Here is a 25,012-nt window from a genome sequence, read left to right as displayed (position 1 = left end):
ACCTCATAATTATGACAAAGTCTAAATTATGATGTAGAAAGTCGGAATTGTGAATGTATCTCAAAAGTATATCTTCTTATGTCATAACTCTGAAAGTCAAAATTATAGCTTTTTATCTAAAAATTATGTCTTTTTTTTACTTTAAAAGTCTAATTAAAACTTCCTTTTGGGATTTTATTTTTCCTTTCATGGCGGAAATAGTCTTCCTTGCAACGCTTTCATCATTTTTAAAACTGTTTCATCCTTGCATTTCTTTTTCCTGCTTTCCGCGGAGGGGCGGGGCTTACTCACAGGCCACGCCCCCTTTGGCCTGACTCGTCCTCTCCGTGTGACAGTGGGGGCTGTCCCGAGCATTATCTAAACACCCACAGAGCTACTGACACACACACACACACACACACCAACAGAGCTCCCTCTTGTTAAGCTGTTTCATTTTTTTATATCGGAAGGACCCGAGGAAGCTGCAGGCATCCATCCCTCCGGTTTGTTCCTCCCGCTGCAACTCCGGAGTTCAACTGGGAGGAAAAACAAGTTAACATGACGGAATGGGAGTGAATGGGTTGCCAGGGAGCCTGATCCGAGCGGAGTGAATGGAGGCAGCAGCAAACTAAACTGAGAATGGAGGACGGCTTTTCCAGCTACAGCAGCCTGTATGACACCTCATCCCTGCTCCAGTTCTGCAACGGTAAAATGAAACTAACTCATCCCGCTTGCTTGTCGTGTTTCCCGACCAGCTGACGGGCTGAGCTGCATCAGAGTTTAGCAGCAGCTCCAGCTTTACACAGCGCAGACCACTTTAGGGGATTTGGAGCTGAAAGTCATGCTGCAGGAGGAATTAAAGCCAGCAAAATGTCAACATTGTGTCAGAGTGAGTGAGTCAGCTGCAGCCAGGAGAGGCGATAAACAAAGACAGGCAGGCAGACAGCGTTTCAGTTTCATGTCCAGATGAAAACGTTTTTGGATGAGGTGTTCCCCTTTATTTCAGCAGGACAAAACATCTGCAACATGAGTGTTGTCCGAGCTGCTGGGAAGGAGAAATGATGTGTTAGAGGAGGGGTGAGTCAGGACAGGATGACACATCAGTTTAAATATTTAAATCTATTAAGCTCTGCTCTGTTTATCTGCTAAGAGTTTACACCAAACTGGGTTCATATTGGTAACATTATGCCTTTCTGCGTGCTTCCTCTACAGTTAATGGCTCTCCATCCAGGGTGGCATGTCCTGGGGAGTCAATTAGCAGCAAGAAAACAAATGAGATCAGGTTTTTCTTTTTATTAATTGGATCTTTTGTATGCAAGTCAGTAATAAACTGAGTAGAAACCCACATGAAAATGTGTTTATTTTCATATCTAATAGTCTGATAGACTTGCTTCGCTGCACCAAGAACCACTGGAGGAAACGAGACAAAAACTTGTGAAGAAGACATGAGCGCAACTTCCTGTTTGATAAAATGGAAACAAAGTTGGAGTGGCATCAGATTTTAGCAGTGCTAGGTTTTCTCTTTGGTCTGGCAAAAGACTACGAACCATTTTTCCAGCTAGCGCTAGATAAGCATGTTTGTTTTGGTTGCGATTACCCAGAATGCCCTGCGTTAAAGTCCACTTTCTGCTTTTGGAGTGGGCTTCAGTCTGCGTGCAGTTCAGTCTCAGTTCACTTCAACTGAACTGAGAAGTTTTTAGGAGGACCAAAGTTCATTTTCTTGGTCAGTTATAAATGAACCGGACTTTCTACACAAACTAACTAGAGTTAGATTGAAGTGGATTAAACATGACCGGTGTGAATGCATCCTAACATACAGCTTTAGTTGCGTTTATTATATTATTTTTCCAATGCACAGCATTGATGAATGTTTCTTTAGTTCTTAGTGTCTCTGATATGTTGTTTCAGAATAGGGTGGAATTGTATGGTTGCATTCATACCAGCCCAGTTTAGTCCGCTTTAATCAAACTCTAGTTTGTTTATCTCAAAAGTCCAGTTCGTTTGTAATAGACCAATAAAGTGACCTTTGGTCCACCTAAAAACTTCGGTTTTGGTTCGAAGTGAACTTTGATGCAGTTTGAATGCATATGTGGATGCAAGTGGACTACAGTGCAGGGCATTCTGGGTAAAAACAACCAAAAGAAACGTGTGAGTCTATCGCTAGCGGAAGAAATGGTTCATAGTTTTTTTACCAAAGACAAAAGAGAAAACCTGGAACTGCTAAAATCTGAGGCTACTCCATTTTTGCTTGCATTTTGTGAAACAGGATGTGGCAGTCATGTCTTCTTCACAGATTTTTGTGTGGTTTCCTTCAGTGGTTCTTGATGCAGCGCCCCTATAGGTGAGGAGGGGAACAGGTTTCTCAAATAGTTTGGTTCTTTAGACACAGTGCTGTGTGAAAATAAACTGCAACAGCTGAAAATGTATCAAATGTTGCAACTTTGGTTCCCAATCGAACCAAATCTACTGGACTATCGGGCGTGAAAACAACCTAAGTGTGTTCGGTTATTTGTAAGGACGGGCAACATTTGTTCAGGATCCTGCAAACAGACGGTAAGAGCCAAACAAAGGGGATTAGACCGAACACAATGACCGAGCTAACATGCTTGGGCTTCTCCTAAAGTATTAACAGAATATTAATTAAACATTTCTCCACTTTTCCAAAAAGTTCCTCTTATTCCTCTAAAGTTTCTCCTCGTCTGTATTTAACGGTAAACGTAAGAATGCTCTGAATGCGATCATGCTGCCGCAGCTCGTCATCATGAGTCGCCTCGGCTGTCGTTTACTGTTAATGAAAAAATCAATGGCGTTTTCTGAGCTGTGTAAGCACTTTTGCAGCTGATGAGGAGGAAGGGGAGAGCAGCGCCTCTCTAAAGCAAACGAAGGATGAGGAATTACAGAGAGGTGACTGCTTCGAAGGTCCACTTCAGGCCTCAGTGTTCCCATGAATAACTGATGAAGTGAAGCTGGTTAAAACCGTTTTGGACACAAAGAAAGAAGCTGCACAGAGACAGACAGACAAATATTCAATCCATTTGGATTTATTCATCCTGAAAACTTTAAATCCGTTCAGAGCAAACTGGAAAAGCAAAGTGGATCTGTTTTCTTTCCTTGTGATGAGTAAAACGACAGAGATGTGCGTTAGTTTGACTGACCTGAAAAACAGGTGTGGCGGCGTGCTTCACGTCACCAGATTCCTGAGGATACGACTGTCGCTTCACTCTTAGAAATAAAAATGCAGCAGCTGGAGGTTCTCTGGTTGACGCGTTATTATGTTGTTGAAGCATTTGAAAAACATTCTTGCTGCATTTATCTCAATGTGATTTCACACTTTGAAACTTCCTTCATGTCTTATCAGAGAACAATCAAATGATTTTCAGTTACTAATAATATTTGTAGCAAGAAATAATTCAATCTAAAAATTTTAATATTTTTCTTGCTTCTACATGACATTAAAGCTAAATAACATTCATGTCAGCACAACCACAAAACAAAGTAAAGCAACAAAAGGCTAAGACCACTAGCTTGATGCTAATGTCTATAGAAATTCCCATTCAATGCTAATAATTAGCATCTGTGGCGCTGTAATAAACTTGTATGCCCATCACACAGTTTTGTACATTTATTTTTATTTCATCAATGTGCAAAGACATTAATGAAAAGAAAAATAACAAAAGTAGCACTACTTCAACATATTTTTACTCAAGTAAAAGTAAAAAGTAGCCGTCCACAAAATCAATCAAGTAAGAAGTCTAGTAATTGATCAAATAATCAATTCTTTAATATTTAAAATAACATCATCAGACAGACCAAACTATGTAGTTGAGAGGAAATTTTGGTATTTTAAGAATAAAAACGACACTTATTTATATAAATAACAAAAAAAAAAGAACATTTTTCCAAATATGTTTCTTTCGGTAAAAAACTTATTAAACTTTAACAAAAACTGCATGTGTGTGTTTGAATTTTGGTTAAAACAAGTTTGTCTTTAATTCAGTGGGTAGAAAATTAAAAAATTTTACTCAAGTAAAAGTAAAAATACTCTGAAAAGTACATTTCTTTCAAAAAAGTTCCTCAAGTACATGTAATAGAGTAATTGTAAATAGTTACTACCCAACTCTGATAATATGGGACACTTAAATACATACCTTAAAATCCAACTAATGACAAATGATGCCAGTAATAGTAGGTATGTTTCCCACATCGAGTTGCCCAGTATTAACGAAGCATCTGGTGTTGACATGCTGTTAAGGGAGGGCCCCAAATTAAAATCCGCTCAGGGCCCCAAAAAGGCTCAGGCCGGCCCTGCCTCTATGTTCCTGCTCCCAAATGAAAACGCTCATCTTCACAGAGGAACTTGTTTGGCTCCAACAGACTGCCTTACCAGGGGCGCACACATCCACTGTGTTTATCCTGAAGGCCAAGCTGACATCATCGTTCTCGGCTCCAGCCGTCCAAATCCACTCAGAGCAGAGGCGAATGATGTCATTCACTCCCCTCTTTCGCCTCGTGTGTTGTCGAGCATCCAACCAGACTAATGTTCTGAGAGCGGGTCAGCTAAACTACAGAAAACATGAGCAGGCTGCACGCTTTGTCCTCTGGCGGTCAGAATAAATGAAAATTAGCCCCATTACAACCTCAGACACACCGGATGTGTCTGAGGTTGTAATGTAGTCAGATATTTTATCTGGCTGACTGCAGCTGATGGAGGAAGTAAACCCTTTAAATAGGCCTTTCTCTGGGAAATCAGATTTAGAACAAGCTGCTTCCAGAGAAGAGCAGAGATTTAATTGTGTTAGTTTAGGGTTTATAGCTGCTAATGATGATGGAGTTTATTTGTAATTGCTTTCACAGATGATTTGATGTACGTTGGTTCATTTTAAGGGGAAGAAAGTGACCGCTGTTGGCTCCCATTGAATAATCTGACGGTTGTTTCCTGTTTTGTCTGAAAGCTCACTACGGCCAGCTATTTCCCTAAGCCCAAAATAGCTGAGTTCATATTGTCCCCGTTACACTGATGAGAGTAAAAATACAAACCCTGGAGTCGAACCAAAAGAGAGCAATCAGCTTTCTGCTGCAATTCTTGTTGGTTGTGTAGGAGGCTCCACTTCTACTTTTCAAAGATGTAGGTTTGTAGAATTGCAAGTCTATTTGCAGCCATTTTCACATGTAAGTGTAAACGTTGAGTTGGGGGGCGTGGCAAGCAGCAGATTATTTGGATTTAAAGTGACAAGATGCCCTAAAACAGCTAAAAATGATCAGAACTAAACAGAATAAAATCTCATTATCTAAGAATAATTTAGTGCAAAAAATGTAATGAACATACCACAGACCTAACCTGTTTAAGGAAGCATAACAGGTCACCTTTAAGAATGATTTCTGTTCGTTTTCACCAGATCTTTCTGCTCCATGTTCAAACACACATCAGGATTAAGGAATCGTGGATAAAAAGCTGCGATGTGAGATCATGAATGAAGAAGGTAGGGATTAATTAGTGACAGTGCAGCTGGACTGAGCAAATGTGAAGGGTGCGGTGGGAGTTTAATAAAGACTGAAGCTGCTTTGATGCTTGTTGGAGGTATTTTTGAGGCACATCAAAGATGACAGGACTTCATCTAGCCTCCGTCTCCTCTTCTCTGTGGATCTGCGTCTAGCGAAGTCTTTGACTGACGACGGCACGTGGGGAAGGATTAGGATCAAACCCCGCTCACATTACCTGGCAAGGATGAGTGTAGGAAAGGGAAATTGTAGTGTTTAGTGTTACAGTGGCGCTGGACGACATGACTGAATAACTTATCACGATATCAGCGTTTTGTATCAGTCGACATTGATAATCGTTGATTAGTTTTTTGGCTTTAAATATATGAAATTCTGCCAAACTGGGGTTGTGACCTTTCCTCTTTCATCCAGTTTTCCCTCTGCGCCGTCGTGTTGTTTTTATTTTGTAAGCAGTTGTGAGGAAAAGTGGTGGAACTTTAAACTGCCACTGTGTCAACGGAACTCGTTGCTAGGTAACCGAAGTTAGGGGTAACCTGGAACTGCTTCCCAGCGTTCGTTGCTAGGCAACCAAAGAGTTGAGTTGTGAGTTGATTCCAGATTTCAGGATCAGAGTTCAGTAGATGTTCCATATGTTGAATATTTTATCAGATCTATTATCTATTGAGATTGATTGATGTAAATTGTTATTGATTTATTATCCTGCTCTTTGTTAGAGCGTGTTTTTTTTAAATCTTAATTTGTTTCTCCTCTTCTGCTTTTGACCTTTCTCCTGATTAAATCAATCAAATTCAAAAATACTCTATTAATCCCAAATTCAAATTAAATGTAGTTGTAGCTCATATTAATTAAAATTCTTTAAAGAGTTATTGTAGATGGCGATGGCTGTTGTTTACATGTTGTTAAACCTATTTACACCAGTGAACTCTAAAAAAACTGCTTCAAAACATTAGGAAATGATGTAAAACGCCACTAATCTGTATCCACATGTTTCAGAGGATCGGTCTAATAAATATCGACCTGAGCAGGATAACTTATCTGCTCCTGCTGATTCGTTTAAAGGCTCACATTGATTTCCGATATCCGTCGGTGAGACGGCGCACCTCGTTCTTGTCGCCTCAAACCGGATCCAGCTGCGTCTCTTCCATGTTTAAATCCTCATTCTGCTGCTTTTTCTCAAGCATTTTGCCCCTTTATCCTCACATCTGACTCTCGGTGTGTTTCAGAGCGCTCTTCTGTTTTTCTTTCTCATTTTTAATCTGCAGCCAGTCAGATATTGAGCTGGGCGATTTGGGCTGCCCTGCCCCCAAACATCCAGCGCCTTATCTCCCTCCGTTTTCTCTCACTTTCCCCCTGATAAGGTTTGCTCAGCACTTTTACTTCAGTGCCGCTAAATAGTGAACCATTTATAGTGAAATGATACACAGACAGGGAGCTTGTGCTCATTAAATGTGTGCAGCGATACGCACCTATTTTATGAGATCCTGATAAGATCTGGCTTGTTTACGTTATATAAATTGGGTGATTTATGAAAATAAATGTTTCCGTCTTCAATTAAAATGTTTTTTTCTCAAATAGTCACAAAGATAAGATGCAGAAGAAGTACTAGCATTAAGAGATAAAAAGAAAAGCATAATTAAGAACATGAATGAGAAGAATTACTTCTGGTTGTCAAACTACTAACGTGTAGTTTAAAAAACCCACATAACTCAATATTATCAACATAGAAATAGGAATCATGACCATATATATTTGTAAATTAGTTTGATCTGTTTTGTAAAGTACCTTTAAATAAGTAAACAGAACTGAATTAAATTAAATGTCATAAAAAACTGAAGAATACCTGCTAATCAAAGTATACGAAGGGAAGAAAAACAATGACCCGAGTAAAGAGCCTTGAGGAACCCCACTACGGAGAGATAAAAGGGACAAAACTAAATAAATAAAAACATCATTAAATCATTAATTAAATATGGCAATTTATTAAATGTGCAAGAACAGTAACCGTGAAATGATGAAATGCACATTTAATTATCAGCTATTATAAGTTTGCATTCTAATTATTTAGTAATACCTTTAATAAATTGCCTACTAAATACATTATTTAGGCATTTATTTATTTCATGGTACATTTAATGATTAATTAATTTAATTTAGTCCCTTTGGCCCTTTAAAAACATTTTACTATTCTAAAACTTTAATTTTTACACACTTAATTGAACACTTCTGAAAGTTTTTATATACTGAATTAATTAATTAATCAATTATTTATTTTAATGGCACTTTGCAGTAACAACTATAAAAGACAGAAAACAAGTACCAGTAAAGCAAATTAGACAGATGAAACAGTGATAATAGCTGAATGTTTTCTTACAGGTCAGTGATTCTTGAGAATAAGGACAAAATGGGTTTTAATTTTCCCATAATTTTTTTTTGTTATTTCTCAACTTTATGTATGCAAATATGACAAACAATGTTTTGGAAATGTAAAGATGCTAAGGTATAGGCTCCCATTTGCAACATTTTTTTTAAATTACATTTTTAATCGACCTGACCCAGAACATTGTCATCACCATCTGACAAGATAAATATAAAATAATTTTTAATGACCCTATTAGTGATATTTTACTCATTTTACAGACAAATGCTTCTCAAGAAGCAAAAATATTATTTAAAACAAAAAAACAACAAAAAGGCCATCTGACAGAGTTGACACAGAACTGAATGTGGTGACAAACTAGTAAGTAAAATGAAAAACTTGGAACATGTGAAGTAATGCAATTTATGTAAAATACATTAAAATGAATTAATTGCACATTTAAGTGAGATTTGACAACAATTTCACTGAAAGAGTCACAAAAACTCTGATGGAGTCGACATCAGACGGAGTTGACAAAAAGCCAAACTACCTCAATTTATATGACGTTATTCTGAAGGAGGCCATGTTGTAGCTCATCAGGTCCATGAAATCTTTACATTTTACCAAAATTAAGTTTTTATTTCACAAAATTTCATCAAAGTTTTGTAAATTGTCAGTTATGGTGTTGACACATCATGGTTGTGACAAACAACTTAGAAATAAAAAGAAGAAAAAAACTAAAGAATAACATAAGCTAACCGGAGCCAACTAGCCCTCTTAGCAAAGGAAGAGAAAGGAAGTGGTCATCGGGTCCTCAGAAGTTCTGGTGCCCCCCAATAATGCCTGATTTTTTTACATTATTTTCATATCTGATGGTGTTGACAAAAACTAGGGACAAATTTCAATGGAGTTGGAAAATATATAAAAATTATTTTTAATTCAATTTATTGATACTTTTATAATTATTTATATGACTACTTCCACTTAATTGTCATAATATATAATTTTAGTATTTCTTTAATTGTTTTAAACTATTATAATATATTGAGTTCTGCTCCTGGACAAGGGATTTTACAGGCATCATCCACCCACTACAATGTTTAAAATAAAAAAATATTCAGCAAATACCTGGAAAATATACATTGTTGTGCTCATATGACCCAGGTTAGTTTAGTCAGATATTAGAAAAAATTATATTTTGTGTATATTTTATTCAAATTTTGTGCTTTGTCCCTATTCTCAAGAATCACTGAGGTACGACTGTAAAAAGTATTTTAAAATTGAAAGTAACTCCACATAAAATGCTTGTTAGTCATCAAGTTGACAGATACTGATGTAACTGCAATATTAGAAGCAGCTGTTGCTCAGGTTAAAGCGTGTAAATCTCTAATGTGATGCTTTGCTTAAAATCTGCAGGAAAAAATAACATTTAAGAACCATGAAATGTGTTAATATAACAGGTCTGCTGTCAGCTTCTGCTGAAATATTTTATTTTTGTCAAAATGCATTAAATTGCTCTCAGTTAAAAGGAGGCCAGTATCAGACATTCATTTGAAGAATCTATTACTTCTAAAAATACTCTGTAGCGCTTCTCAAAGCATTTCTGTGTCTTCTGCCACGAAGCTGTAATCGTGTTTGGTTTGGTTGTCTAAAATAAATTAAAAATAGATTTTCTGTGCACATTAAAAGCTTGAAGAACGCATTCCTCCTGCACACTCCTCCTCTCTCATCTTTATCTGCACTGACACACATTCAGGCAGCCTCATCTTGTGACCTACTAAAACAATCAGGCATGTAAAGCAGCACTGTTTCAAGTCCTATTCTATAAATATATATACATATACAGATCTGGAAGAAACTAAGAGCCCACAGAAAACCTCCTGGCTATTCCACCAAATATTGATTCCTGAGTTAAAACATTAGTATTGTTGTTTCTAAATGAATATGAACTTGTTTTCTTTGCATTATTTGAGCTCTGAAAGCTCTGCATCTTTTTATTTCGACTATTTCTCATTTTATGCAAATAAATATTACATTTTTGCTTGGAATTTCAGAGACATGTTGTCAGTAGTTCATAGAATAAAAGAATAATGTTAATTTTACTCAAACATAGACCTATAAAAAGTGAAATCAGAGAAACTGATTATTTTAAGTGGGTTCTTAATTTTTTCCACAGCTGACACTTCTCCTATATTAAATATATTGCATGTATTGTCTATTAAATAAATTATTTAAGCATTTATTTATTCTGTGATATCTTTAATTAATGATATAATAGGGTATGTATTTATATATCCAATTGTTTAACTTCTAGTCCTCCATGGGGTTCCTCAAGGTTCTGTACTTGGGTCATGGTTTTTTCCCTTCATATACTTTGATTAGCAGGTTTTATTTAGCCTTTTATGACATTTTTTAATTTTCTTGGCTCCAGAAGCTCTGCTTACATACACTGCAAAACGGATCTCACTATATTTATATAGTAAAATCTGGCAACTATGTTTTACCGTAATTTTTTTTTCTTTTACAGTGTATAAAAGTAGAGTTTTTGGCGCTGAATGCTAAGAAAGTTATGCGCCTTATTTGTGCTGGAGAATTTGCTTAACTGTGCGTCTGCATGTTGAGAATCAGTGTGTGTGTGCGTGTGCGTGTGTGTGTGCGTGTGTGTGTGTGTGTGTGTGTGTTTACCTATCATCACAAGGTCAGGAGATGAGATACGCAGGCTTCACGGGACCTTGGACAGTTTGCCACAGATGTTTAAAAATACCTCAGCAGAGCAGAAACGGGTCGGAAAGCGGCTCCGCTCCGTTTTGAGCGGCTCAGCAGAGCGTGGATGTTACCTGCGGGGGGAGGCCACTGGTAATAAATCAAACGAGTCATCACAACCCGCTGGAGGAGAGGCCATTATTTTTAGCTGCTACATCATTAAAGAGATGAGAGGCAAGAAATTATGAACAGTTAAACCAAAAACCATGAACTTATTGCCAAAAAATGATCAGCAGCGTATGAAGGGCCATAAACTGCTGATATTGCAAACACAACATAGGTTTGTTCATGCAGTATGTTCATAAAAATGCGCGTAGTCGTCATCCTTCAACCACTTCCCGTCGTCGTCTTTGCGGTTTTCGCCAGTAGTAGCATCTGGTTGTTGATCGTATGATCTGTGTGGTGTTTCCAGTTTTAAGAAATGCATGTATGTTGTTGCAGCCAAAAAAATCCACCTCATGCGCTAAAACGTTTCATCAAAAAAATGTGAGGTTTTTTTGAAATTGCTGTGTTTCCATTAACCAAATTTATTTTTATTATTTCAATGTGCTCAATTTTATGTTTAATGCAAACTCAGAAAGAGGCTTTCATTCTCTTATCTCATTTATTTTGATGATTTATTTCTTAGATCGCTTCATGTTGTCAAACAGCAAATAATTTCTTAAGTTTAAAGTTTTTGGAAAGTTAAAACTTTGTGTTGCAGAACAATTCTTTCAGTTCATTCAGAGATTTAACAAACCATCAGTTTGGATATTAGCTTTTGAAGACTGCAACATGTATTTACTCAGGTTATTATTTTTGATGCTCTAAATATCTTGGTGTTGTAAATTAACCACCAAACCTTTTACAATCAGCTCAGGATTAATTTATTAGCTGAGTGTGTCAGCATTTTGGTTCCACCGTCATCAATTTGTCTGCGTCTCATTTCCAACCCGTGTCTGGTCGCGATGTTAACAAATATAATTCACCTCTTGGTGCCTGCTGTGCAGCCTGCACAGATTACGCTGCTCCCTAATTGATGTCCTACATTTGCTTTTACTGGGGGGGAAGTGCGGGGAAAACCCGGCTTTCTGTGATTGAAGTGTGCATCCCCCCTCGGCATGCGCCCAGCCGGAGCGGAGAGCCCATTAGAAATCCCATCAAAAATTGATTCGTCAGACCACAGGTGCAGACATGAGAGGGAGAAAGATATTTGCATTTATTTATTTATTCTTTTTTTTTGGCTTGGTTTACACTGACATGACCGTTTTTGTTGCTGAATATAATTTTTTTTCTTGTTGAATTCAGATTCAACTAGAAAATAAGCAGCAAAAACAGACAAAGCAGAGATTTAAAACTATGAGTTCAATCAGTTTAAAGCATATTTATATTTTATATCTAAATCCTGATTTAATTTTTTGAAGATTGTAGTTGGTGCACCCTTAGTTTGTTTCTATCTTTTAATCTAGTTCTAATATTGTATAAAAAAGGTTTAAATGAAAAATCTGGTGAATATGTCACTTTTTTAATCCAATTAATCGGAATAATCGATTAATTGATTACTAAAATAATCGTTAGTTGCAGCCCTAACATGATGCAAAACAAACAGCCTTTAAATGTGAAGCAGAATAATGGTTAATACTGAGTTCACTGAGGATTGCCACTGAAAAGACCAAATTAAATGAATATCCAGAGTAACTGTATGCAGTCAGTGTTCTCTGTTTCTATTTCTGCTGTATGGAAATCATGTTTTCTGTATCGGCAGTGTTTCAGGATGGAACATCAGCATATCCACGCTCGCTTTCGCTCTGGATGGACCTCCTGTTCCTTCCTGGCTGTTTGTTGCTGAGGACAAAGGCCTGTTTTATGTGAGGAAAGGTTGAGACTGAGAGCGAGGCTTGTGTCAGAGCCTGAGCTGCTGCCAGCCATGACTCAGTACATCTGTGGACCGTTTGGGTCCTGAAAGTCTCACTAATGAAGAGGATTTCTGGTTCCAGCTGTTTGTCACGCCGTTGTTGATTCAGATTGTGGCAGGGGATTTATGTGAAAATGAGAGTTATTGTTATTTTTGCAGATCTGCTATGCCACTCAGAAAACTGAGGTTTATTTTGATGGGAGGGAAAAGGACTGAATGAGAGGAGTTGGAGTGTTTTTATAGCCGATAGTTCGTTTCGATTGGAGAGCAAAATTGCAACATTTGTTGCATTTTCAGCTGCTGCAGTTTGCTTTCACACTGCACTGTATCAAACCTGCTCCCCTCCTCGCCTGTGGGGGCGCTGCACCAAGAAGCTCTGAAGGAAATAAGACTAAGAAGATATGAGCGTAACTTTCTGCTTCACAAAATGGAGTGGCGTCAAATTTTAGTGGTTGTGGGATTTCTCTTTTGTCTTTTCTAAAAGACCAGGAGCCATTTTTCCTGCTAGTTCTAGACTCACGCATGTTTGTTTTGGTTGTATATACCCAGAATCCCCTGCATTGTTGTTTGCTTCCTGCTTTTTTGGGGTTTTTTGCAACATTTGTTAGATTTTCAGCTGGTGCAGTTCTGTTTCACACTGCACTTGGTCAAACAATCCAAGCTAAATGAAAAACCTGTTTCCCTCCTCTCCTTTGGGGGCGCTGCTCCAAGAACCACTCAAGGAAACGACATGAAAACCTCCAAAGACACTGAGCACAACTTCTTTCTACACAAAATATGTACAAACATTGACTTGTGTCAGATTTTAGCGGAGGTAGGATTTCTTTTTTGTTGCTTATAAATCACTATAATTTCTCCCACTAGTAAGTTTGTTTGGTTGTTTTTACCCATAATGCCCTGCTCTGTAGTCCACTTCCTGCTTTTAGACCACCTGGTGTTCATATATGCATTCGAACAGCACCAGAGTTCACTTCCACTGAACTGAGACCGAGGTCTGTAGGCAGACCAGAGTTTTCTTTTTTTTTGGCTGAATCAGATTTGATTCATTCATGAACTAGAGTTTGATTTAAATGGACTAAACGGGTCTGGTGGGAATCCACCTCAAATTCTTGTTAACATTTCCAGCTTCTGGAAAATCCATCCATCTCTGCTGGGTGGTGGGTGGACTGGTGCCAGTATCCAGCTGTCATTCGATGAGAGTATACACCCTTAATAAGCTGCTAGAGACAAACAGGACAAACACACTTTTTCTCACACACACTCTCACTCCTGAGTGCAATTTAGAGACAGCAGTTAGCCTAGCATGTGTTGGACTGTGGCCAGGATTCCAGCCCAGGAACTTAGCAACAATGCTAACAACTGCTGCCTAGCAGAACAGCTACAAAAAGGAATAAACTGGAATTTTTTTCTCACTTTGATTTTTCCCTAGAGAAGCTTTTAACCTATTTACTTGTTCTCTGTTTTTATTTTTCCCTGTATGAACACTCACTCTCCACTTTCACCTTTGTTTCTTGGACACTCTTTTTCCTGTAAAATGGTTCTTTATGTTATAGATTCAAAACTGCATCTGTAGAGGTGGGGGGAGAGTACGCAAAAATTGTACTAAAGTAAGAGTAACATCAGCATATTTTTACTCAAGTAAAAGTAAAAGGTAGTAGAAGTATTTGTCTACTCAAGTACTGAGTAGCTGATCAAATTATGAGGCTTTTAATATTTAAAAATTACATCATCAGATGGACCAAAATTTAAAGTTAAGTGGAAATGTTCATTTTTTAAGGATATAAAAGACAATAATTCTTATAAGTAACAAAAACTGCAGGTCTGTGTTTCTGGTGAGTTTTTGGTTAAAACATGTTTTTTATTCAGTGGATAGAAAATTCAGAAATTTTTCTCAAGTAAGAGTAGAAATACTTCATAATAAAATTACTAAAGTTAAAGTACAGCATAGAAAAAGTATGTTTTTACTCAAGTATATGTAATTGAGTAAACGTAACTCCTTTGATATTTTGATTCGTATTGACTTTATTAAATGTCACTAATGTAATAAATTTCACCAGGTAGCTTCTTCTTCTCTTTTGTTTAAATAGTTTGTGACGTTTTCTGAGGACATAATTGCGAGCAGATAGTTAAAAAAGGGTTTTCACAGGCAGAGAGAAACCTGATCTACGTAGCTAAGCTCTGACTTTAGGGATCGCTGACATTCAGTAGGATCTGCTCCACATATCCTCCTAATCCCTCTGCACTTCCTCTTTGGCAGGACAGCGTGTGTTTTGTTAAACAGCGTGTTGGGATAATGGTGTATATGTTACGTGTTCCTGGGTTAATGGAAGCCACGTCTTTGTCTGTTTTCCTTCTTTTTTGCCAATTATTTCTGGCTTTGTGGCTGGACTGCCCTCTGTTTCTCATCTTTAATCATTTATCTGTGGAGGCTGCTTCAACATTACAGTTCAGAACATTTTGAAACGCTTATCTTCCCATTTTAAACCTGATCAGACATGTGACAGATCTTCTTATCTTGACTCCTTTCAATATGTTTTAAATTGGATTTAATTATTTAGCAAGTGCTAAATAATTAGCATTTGAGATCCATATCAAGCTGAAAAATCCTGCTTCATTTAATTTTCTGATTCTTATCAAGGACGTTCTTGTACATTTTTCTGTTGCCATTCATTTGGTTATATAAATGATCAAACTTTACTTCTGGAATGATGTTTTTCAGTGTAATTTCTCCTCTGAACACGAGATGTGCAACAACACCAGGAGTTTAATGTTGGTCTCATCTGACTAGATCATAATCTCTTAGTTTTTTGCCGGGATTTCCACAAACTACAGGGTTTTTCTTCAACAGTGGAGTCTTACGCAGTGACAATTCATGGAAGCCATGTTGTTTAAGTCCACTGATTTTTATTTTAATTGAAAAACTGTAAATACTCATTCCAGGTCTGTTTTATCTCCCCTATTAATGATTGTTGGAGACCTTCTTTAATTTCTTTGACTAGAAACCTTGTCGGATGCACCTGGTCGAAAACAGTTTATTATAAAATTATTTTCTTTTAACCCAACTCAAAAGTTAGAAATATGTAATTTATGTCTATTGTGTGGAATACTTTTGTTATTGTTGATTTTATTACCCACATTAGAAATAGATTTACATAGAAAAGGTGTTAATCTCCACTTTATAAATTTGAAGGACACCTATTATTCAAAATTCACATTTTGCACGTTTTTGTTTTTCCATTTGGGAAAACTAGACTTAGTTGCTTCTAATAACAATCCGACCTCTTAAAAAAAACCAGGCAACCATTTTTTGGCAATAAATTAATGTTTTTTGGTGACTGGAAAATGAGCCATTTCAAAAACAACCCAATTGTTAAGTCACCTAGCAACTGTATGCACTGTACAATGGCTGCTGGAAAAGTCAACTGTTGTTGTTGATTTACAATCCAGAAACCACTTCCTGCATTTTTCCGGTTGTGCAGAAGGCCCCACTTCTGCTTTTCAAAGATGTACAGTTGTATATATTTACTCGTCAGAGTGTAAACGTTGAGTTAGGGGGCGTGGCCAGCAGCAGATTATTTGGATTAAAAGTGACAGGAGACTCTAAAAGGAATCATTCTGTCTGAAATCTCATTATCTAAGAATGATTTTGTGCAAAAAATTTAACTAACATATTCTGCATAGCCCATGTTCAAGGAAGAATAATGGGTCACCTTTAAAAAATGAAAGCACTTCACATATGAATGAAATCATTATTTATATATATGAATGTAAAATAAACATCCATAATTAGGAAACTATCTCTAGTCTTAAAGACACAAACCCTTGATGTTTGATCTTCTCTTCCTTGATGATGCATTTTGCTGAAACAGCGGTACATCTTATTTTTTGAGGTCACCATTCCTGTCAGGGTGAGAGGATGAAGGTGGGGCAGCCGTCTGACCCGAGTTTGACTTCAGGAAGGATGTGACTGATAGGAGGATGGCGCTTTAACCCTTCGTGGGGGTTGTTTCGCCTCTTATTATCTCCTCTTTGACCCCTTGCGGACCTTTGTACATGCAGAGTTTCCTTCTTTCAGTGGTGCTGTGTTGCCACATAAAGCCGCCCAGTCTGCTTTGCTTTGTTTTTTTTGCTCTCCCCTCCCTCTGTGCTGCTTGTTTTCTGCTCTTTAATCCCCCTTCAGGTCTTACATGTGAGGATTTCTTTCTCTGTTATCCAACGAGCCTTTAGCGGCGGGTTGTAATCAGGCACCTGTTTCCCTCAACTGACCAGTTAATTCGCTTCAAAGACATCAGCAGATCACCTGCTGCTGACCGCAGACGATACGTGGGACGCATCATTAGCTGCATTTCCACTACTAATCCACACAAATCTTGTATTCTGGTAATGTTGAAAAAAAGCAATTTCGCAGTTACTGTGTTTCCATTAAGTAAGGAATTAAAATAAAATTACATGAGAATACGTTTGTTCACGCGGTAAGTCGTTAAAAAACATGTCAGCAATGGATGCAAACAGTTATATGAGATTTTATTAATTATTAATCCATGATGCTAGCGCTAACCGTCTGTTAGCCATCAGAGGAGACGTTAGCATTCAGGCGTTGGAGTGACAAGCCGCTTATCCTTGGGAGCAGCTACATATGCTGAGTTTTGGGGAAAATAAAAAATAAAACAATCCATAATTTTTCTACCACTTCCTGTTATCTTCTTTGTTGTTTTTGCCAGTAGCAAAATCTGGCTGTTGATCACATGAAACTGTGATCATTGCAGTTTTGTGAAAGACATCTATGGCCAAAAAACCACCTCATCCTAGTCCAAAACCAAAAAAAAATCCATTAAGCTAATTTGTTTTCATAATTTCACTTTGTGCAATTCTATGGTTAATGGAATGGGAATATAAATAATAATATGAAGTTTTTACATCTGAATCTGCTTCAACGAACCAGAATCAGACAATTACCCAAACAGCAGTAAATGTTTGACAAGCATTAGTTGAGTTTTCTGCACAACCAACAAGAATGCAACAAGTGGTTTCTGGATGGTAAGTCAACAACAAAACACTTGCCTTTTCCAGCAGCCATTGTACAGCGCATACAGTGGTAAAACCAGCTGACCAGAAGTGCTGGAACTCAGCTTGGGTTGCTAGGGATGGTGCTGGGCTGCCTGGGTTTACTAGGTAACAGGCAATGCCTGCTGAATGTGACTCAACAATTGGGAGGTTTTTGAAGCAGCTCATTTTCCAGACACCAAAAAATACAAACTTATTGACAAAAACGGCTGGGTGAGGTTTTTTTTTAAGATCTTGGACTGTTTTTAGAAGCAGTTGAGACCCAAATCGAAGTATAAAAACAAGTGAAGCGTAAATTTTGAATAATAATTCCAATAAGTCCACCTCATATTTAGGAGAAGCAGTTTGACTTTTCTCATTTCTCTTGGTTAAGTGTTTCAGTTTACTGTCAGGACTAATGACATCCAGCCGTTTAACTCAAAAATGATTGCAGTTGACTGGTGAAATTATTATGATCTACTAAACCAATAATCATGAGAAACCCATGACAGAATGTTGCGTCTTTTTTATGTCTTCAAGCCAGTTGAGTAACGTTCGGTGCCTCCAATAGTAAAGCCAGCAGCAAAGTGAGTTCAGATGTTTCTTTTAACAAATGAGACTCACTGGGAAAAGTTGATGTCCTGCAGGAACCATTTTCACCAGCTGAAGTTGCAGTGGCAATGCACCATCTGGACAAACAAATGAATATTCTGGAATTGGAACCAGCTGTCGGTGGGTTCGTCCAGCAGATATGCCAGAAGTGGTGATTTCACCCAGCATGCGCTTTGGAAAACAAACAGAAGTCAGTGTTTTAACAGGCTCTTTCCTGCGGCCATTTTGACTTTCATCATCTTTTTGTTTTTGCAAATACTTGTGGATTTTTAGAACCTCCGACAGATTTTTCCCGCCATCTGAACTTTCCATCAGGTTTTTTGATGCTTGGTGAAACGTTTCTGCTCTGCTGGAGCAAAGAAAGCGAACATTAACCAGCCTGTTCGTCGGTGGATTGTTGGCATGTTCAACATTAACCATCTGTTCATGAGAAGGTCCAACACGTTGAACACAGCTGGAGTCTCCGCATTCGTGGAATGAGCTTCACATGTGTTTTTTAAATTACTGTTTTGCATATAATCGTAAAAACGATTTAATGTGTTTTTGTTTTGTTTTTTGCTACACTTATGAGCTTTCAATTCAAAGAAAGATAACTTGAGTAAACCCAAAATGCAGTTTTTAAAAATGTCTTAATGTATTAATAAAAAAGATAAACTTAACTGGTTCAGCCGTTCTTGCTGATTTTTATAATAAGTCAATGAGATGTAGCTCAACTTTTGTGGTTTTATCAGAGTTAGCAGATGATTTAAGAAGAGGACAGTGGGTTTGGATGGCTTTTCATCCTTAAAAGAAACGTATTATGTAAATTTAACATTTTTACATGTTTTTATATTTCCATTTGTGTCTCAACTGCTTATCAAAACAACACAAGCTTTTAAAAAACACCCAGATGTTTTTTGGCTATAAGTTAATGTTTTTTGTTGAAAATTAGCTGTTTCAAAAGCTTCCAGAATGTCGAGTCACAATTGATGGGCACTACCCCGTTGCCTAGCAATGCCAGCCGAGCCCAGCCTGTCACATAGCAACCAAAGCTGAGTTCCAGGACGTTTAGTCAGCTGGTTTTACCGCTGTACAATGGCTGCTGGAAAAGACAACTGCTTTGTTGCTTACTTACCGTTCAAAAACCACTCGCTGTATTCTTGTTGGTTGCGCAGGAGGCTGTGCTAATGCTTTTCATCACTGCAAAAATGCAAAATCTCACCAAGTATTTTTGGTCTACTTTTTGGTGTGAATTTCTTAGTACACTTAAAATAAAACCAAACTAACTTAGAAGTAATTTTTCAACAGGATATCAAGTCAAAATTCAAATCAAATTTTATTTGTGTAGCACATTTCAGCAACCAGGCAGTTCAAGATGCTCTAGACATAATAGAATCACAAAAATAAAAAGTCATAAAATACACAGTCAACAATTGAAACATTACATTTTGCCGTCGTTACACATCAGATTGCTGATTAATGTTTCATTGAGTAAGTTTCAAAAGCAACTCTAAACATGGGTTTTTAGTCACTAGTTCTAGTGGCAGATTATTTTACTTATAACTATAGTTTTTCATCAATATTAAGGATTTATTGACTGTAAACAAGCTCTTTTTTTGGCTAAAAAGTTACTTCTAATTTAGTTTCGCCTTATTTCAAAATATTTACACTAGAAACTAGACCAAAATGTTTGGTAATATTTGTGTTTTTGCAGTGTGACCTTTACAGAGACAAGCAGGTTTGGTTTTGTATTCGCCCTTCCTGTTGCCCCCTGTGGCTGCGGTGATGGACATGCAGTCAAGCTTGCGGCTGCCTGCCTGAATCTCATCGTTTTCCAGGGGGAGGTAATGGGGACCAGCATGCCCAGATCCATTAAGGTGAGCAGGGAGCGCGGTCTCAGTTTTGTGACCCCGCCACTTATTGGTCCAGTAATGAAACCAGGACAGACAGGGGGAAAAGTTGGAGGGAAGCTAAGGAAGACGGACAGAGATGATGTGATTAGAGATGATGGCTGACAGGTGTGAAGACCCCACTGGAGATTGTTAGTGGGCAGTAATCCTCTCTCCCACAGACTGAACAATGTTCAAGTCTCCACACTGTGATGGATGTGTTGCTAAATAAAGATTGACACCTCAGTGATGTGAATCTCTGGATAGAAAGTATGTGACGGTGTTATTAGGAAGCTTTTTTTGCTTGTTTTTCTGGAGGAACTTCTCTGACTGGCTGGAGCCGGGTGACAGACGGAGGATGTTGGCTCAGAGCTGTAACACCCAGTCATTGTACGCCGGCTACACCGTCGCTGTCTGTGTACAGAACAGACTCACAGCAGATTCTCAGCAGACAGGAGCAGCTTTATCTGAGGAAATCACATCCTGACAGACATTCACATATAAACATGTACATGGATTGCCTCGGTGAGATATTTGCAGGTGAGAGGAAAGCAGTTAAAGTCTTTTCTCGTAACATGTATGCTTTTATTTTTAAGAAAATTAATGAAGACGTCATTGCTCTTGGAAGCTTGGTTTGATGTTTTGTTATAGAAGTTTTAAAGAGGCAGTGTTATGTATTTTCCAGTCATTTTATAGCACAATCATGGAACTATGATAACTTCAGTTGTCAAAGAGTGCTGTATATATCAAATACGGCTTAAAAGACATTTTTTAATGCCTTGAAATTGGACTTGTATCTCTTTATAAACTCTTGCTTTCTGAAACTCCTCCGCCTTCAGGAAGTCATCATAACATGGTTCCTCTATTAACCTTAGCAATGTTTTTACCAGTGTTGCACTGAGAAGTAGCTCCTGTAATGAGCTCAGCTGATGCACAGTTCCACCAGGTGTTTACTAATTTCTGCTGGCTAGTCTGAAGGAGCAGAGTGGGAGATTTGCTGGGGACGGCTGGTCTGTGAGGCGGAAGTTTGGAAACTGCAGCTCCGAGGAGGAGCGATGCCTCAAAGGTGGCACTGGGTCGAACATTTTCGACTTTTGAAACTCAGAAATTACCTTGTTTTTTATTCAAAAAATTCTGAGATTAGTCTCAAAATTTCTGAGTTGCGGCTAAAAGGAGGAGCTTTGTACTCGAAGGCGGGGCTAGGTCCACCTAGGTGTCTTGCACAACTTCTTAAACATGCATGAAAGAATCACAGCAACATTTCAAGTGTGTTTTTGATGAGGGAATAACATTAAATATGATGAAAAGCTCAAAATGTCGATTTTACATTTCGCTGCCCCTTTAATTAGTAGACACAAATAAATCAGAGGAGGAAGGCGGGTGTTTTCATTAAGATTATGAACCACCAAACTTTCTTCAGCAACCTCTTGCTGAATATTTAATTTTATAAATATCTGTGCTATTTGTTTCTGAAAGCTTGTCTAGAAAGTCCGGTTCGTTTGAGTTGTGAACGTGTAATTGAACTCTAAGTGAACCAAAACAGCGAAATCTGGTCCGCTTACAAACCTCGATCTCGGTTCAGTTGAAGTGAACTCTGGTGGTTTGGAGACTGCTCCAAAAGCAGGAAGTGGACTACAGTGCAGGGCATTCTGGGTAAATGCAACCCAAACAAATACGGGAATCTGTCGCTAGCAGGAGAAATGGCTCGTTGTCTTTTACTAAAAACAGAATAAAATTCCTACAACCGTTAAAATCTGACGCCTCTCCATTTTTGTTTAGATTTCAAGAAGAAGTCGAGCTCAGTATCTTCTTCAGAGGTTTTTTGTGTCGATTTGTTTAGTGGTTTTTGGTGCATCGCCCCCACTGGCGAGGAGGGGAACAGGTTTTTCAAAGATTTATTTTTTTGACTCAGTGCAGTGTGAAAGTGAACTGCAGCAGCTGAAAATGTAACAAATTTTGCAAATCGAACTGAGTGAAAGAGCTGTGATTGAACTGTGAAAGAGAAGCACAACCTTTTCTGGCATCTAATTAAATGTCGACATACGATATATAGCACAGGCATTTTTATATTTATGAAAGAACAGAGCGTCTTGTTTTGTGAGGCTACATACAAATAAAATCTACTTGACTTTTAAGAGAAACAAGGACGCATTAAATTTCTTCCCACTTATTGACCAAAACCTTTTAAAATGGGTGCTGCGGTTCTAATACTCGTTTGGAAAGATTTGTTTTCTTTATTTCAGATCTGATCGAGTCTCGGTCGGGGATGTAACCTTTTAAAAAGCTTTCATGAGCCCTCAGGAGCTCATCATGCCACTTTACTTTCAGCATCTGAAATCAACAACTGCTGCAGCTGATTGTTTGAAGATGTTATTTACGGAGGTCAAGAGGCTTTTCCGTAATGCTGTCAGGCGGCGGGGGGTCGAACTCAGATTCTGAGTGGGTCTGCGCCGTCATGAATCATTCATCAGGCTGTTATTATCAATCTGTGGGGAAAACACGGCATTGATTTACATGAATATTTCAACAACCCACCCTGACATCAAAGTGTTAATGGAGGACACCCCGGGTAAGTGGGTGTGCATGCGTTATCATTAATGAAGTGGGCACTGGTGGCCGGTGCTCGGCCCCCGATCTGCGTTTCTGCTGGGGACAAAATAATAATCTGTTCGGCTTGATGAGAGGCCAGGAAGACATTCGAAAACAAATCTTTGATTAACCAAACATCCAATTTGGGTTTCTCTCTAGTAAGGCAAAGTTTACCTGCTAAAAGTGACCTATTATGCTTTATTGAAGAGGTTAGGGTAGGTCTACGGGCGATACAAAACTTGTTAATTTCATTTTATTTTGCATAAAATCCTTATTAGAGAATGAGATTTTAGTCTGCTCAGGTCTTCCTCTTTCCAGCTGTTTTAGGGCCTCTTGCTACGTTAAATACAAATAATCTGCTGCTGGCCTCGCTTCCCCAACTTAACGTTTACTATTCCACATGAAAAACAACGCAGTTATGCAACCATGCGTCTTTGAAAAGCAGAAGTGGAGTGTCCTGCACAACCTACAAGAATGCAGCAAGTAGTTTCTGGATGGTTGGTCAACAGCAAAACACTTGTTGTTTCCAGCAGCCATTGTACAGCGATAAAACCAGCTGACCAAATGTGCTGGATCTCAGGTTGGGTTGCTAGGTAACATCAAAGTGCCTTTCAAATGTGCAAAATTCACATTTAGTGAGTTTTTGTACTTCTATTTGAGTCTCAACTGCTTCTAAAAACAGTCCAATGGTCACCTAGCAAGCTGAGCTCCAGCATGTTTGGTCAGCTGGTTCTTCCACTGTATGTGCTGTACAGTGGCTGCTGGAAAAGACAAGAGTTTTGTTGTTGACTTACCATACTAAAAACACTTGCTGCATTCTTGCTAACTGTGCAGGAGGCTGCACCTTTGCTTTTCAAAGATTTACGGTTGTATAATTTCACATCTGTTCATGTAAAAGTGTACACATTTTGAGGGGCTGTGGCCAACAGCAGCATATTTAGATTTAGAGTGACAAGAGGCCCTAAAACAGCTCAAACTAGGCGGAACAGAGACGTCATTATGTAAGAATGATGTCATGGACCTATCCTAACCTGTTCAAGGAAGCATAGCGGGTCACCTTTAGCAATCCGGTGGATTTTCCAGACACTAAAAGACGTTAACTTATTGCCAAAAAAAACAGCTTGGTGTTTCTTTAAGCACTCTGACTGTTTTTAGAAGCAGTAGAAACCCAAATGGAAGCATAAAAACGTACTAAATGTGAATTTTGCCTGATGGGTTCCCTTGTAATACGCTGACATATCTTGTCTCCTCAGATGACAGTGCGTCGGCAGCCAGCAGCATGGAGGTGACGGACCGCATCGCCTCCCTGGAGCAGCGGGTCCAGATGCAGGAGGATGAGATCCAGCTGCTCAAGTCCGCTCTGGCCGACGTGGTTCGGAGGCTGAACCACTCAGAGGAGCAGCAGGCCATGGGGTCGCGCAGAGGACCCACCAAAGGTAGCACAGAACCAGAACCTTCACTTCTTCCTCTGCTTTGTTTCTCCTTACATGATTTTATCTGTTTGTGGAGCTTTTCCTTTACGTTTCTTCTTCCTGCTGAAGTTACTTCAGATTCTGCTTGACTCCTCTGACCAGCTGTCACTCTCTTCTCCTCCATGACTGTGTTGTTTTGTTAATTGCGTTGTGCGGTAGAGCCCACTAAGATGAGAAAATCCCCATCAGCAGACAGCAGTTTTGGCAAGTCAGGTAGGCCGGCTGTAGCTTGTCTGCACTCACCGGGCCTGTTGTGCACTTTTCAGTCGTTGCCTGCAACATTTCACCTCAATATGCTGCACAATGTTCAGATTAGAAGACAGATTTAATTTACTGAAACTTGTAGTTTATATATTTTACACCTAATTCTGCTGCTAAACATAAATTTGCTCCATATGGGACAATAAATGTTGTTTCTGTTTTTACTTACAGCTACATAAGTTAATGAGAATAAATAATTTATTCACATTATTACACAAAATGAAAAATGCAACCTTTCTAAAATATTTTATTTGTAAATGTAACGTTTATTTACTATAAAGTTTGTCATGTTCAGAAATTGATGTCTAATTCTTTTTATGTGTATCTGGAAAGATTTAATTTCACTTAAACAGCAGGAATGAAAAACAAAACAGTTTTTTACTTGAGGAAAAAGTTACGACACCCTAAAGTAATGTTTTTTTTTGCTAAGAAAATGCAGCTTGGGAATCCAAAATACTTTAACTCACTGCTACTTGACACACAATTAGCTGGCATTTTCAAAGCAGCCAATCCAGGAGCAGCTTTCATTTTCCTTGAAAATTATGGCGTCTTGATTTTTTCACCTTCACACCTGCAAGTTGAACTCTGCTGCTGCTGATTTTTGATTTATTACACATGTTGCGTCTGTCCAGGCTGCACTTGTTGCATTGTTTTGCATGCTGCCACTGCTGCTGTC

At 38.3% G+C, this 25,012-nt stretch overlaps 1 protein-coding gene across 10 annotated transcripts in view; it reads left to right on the top strand.

Moving 5' to 3' along the window:
* Positions 1 to 25,012, top strand: part of eml1 (EMAP like 1) — a 63,528-nt gene that overhangs the window by 12,869 nt on the left and 25,647 nt on the right. For 5 of the 10 annotated variants that reach the window (XM_017302616.2, XM_017302614.2, XM_017302613.2 and 2 more), the window contains exons 3-4: positions 23,857 to 24,039; positions 24,235 to 24,288. In XM_017302616.2, coding sequence (XP_017158105.2) covers positions 23,857 to 24,039; positions 24,235 to 24,288 — 237 coding nt within the window. Of the gene's footprint in view, positions 1 to 358; positions 686 to 20,505; positions 20,555 to 23,856; positions 24,040 to 24,234; positions 24,289 to 25,012 lie in introns of those variants that run through there. The other 5 variants (XM_017302619.2, XM_008400015.3, XM_017302615.2 and 2 more) reach the window with 3 other exon arrangements.

This window comes from Poecilia reticulata, chromosome 22 (genome assembly GCF_904066995.2).
Source record: "Poecilia reticulata chromosome 22, P_reticulata-male-v2, whole genome shotgun sequence".
In the NCBI taxonomy this organism is placed as follows: Eukaryota; Metazoa; Chordata; class Actinopteri; order Cyprinodontiformes; family Poeciliidae; genus Poecilia; species Poecilia reticulata.
Note: the sequence above shows the minus strand (reverse complement) of the source record. Positions and strands in the feature narration are given on the sequence as shown.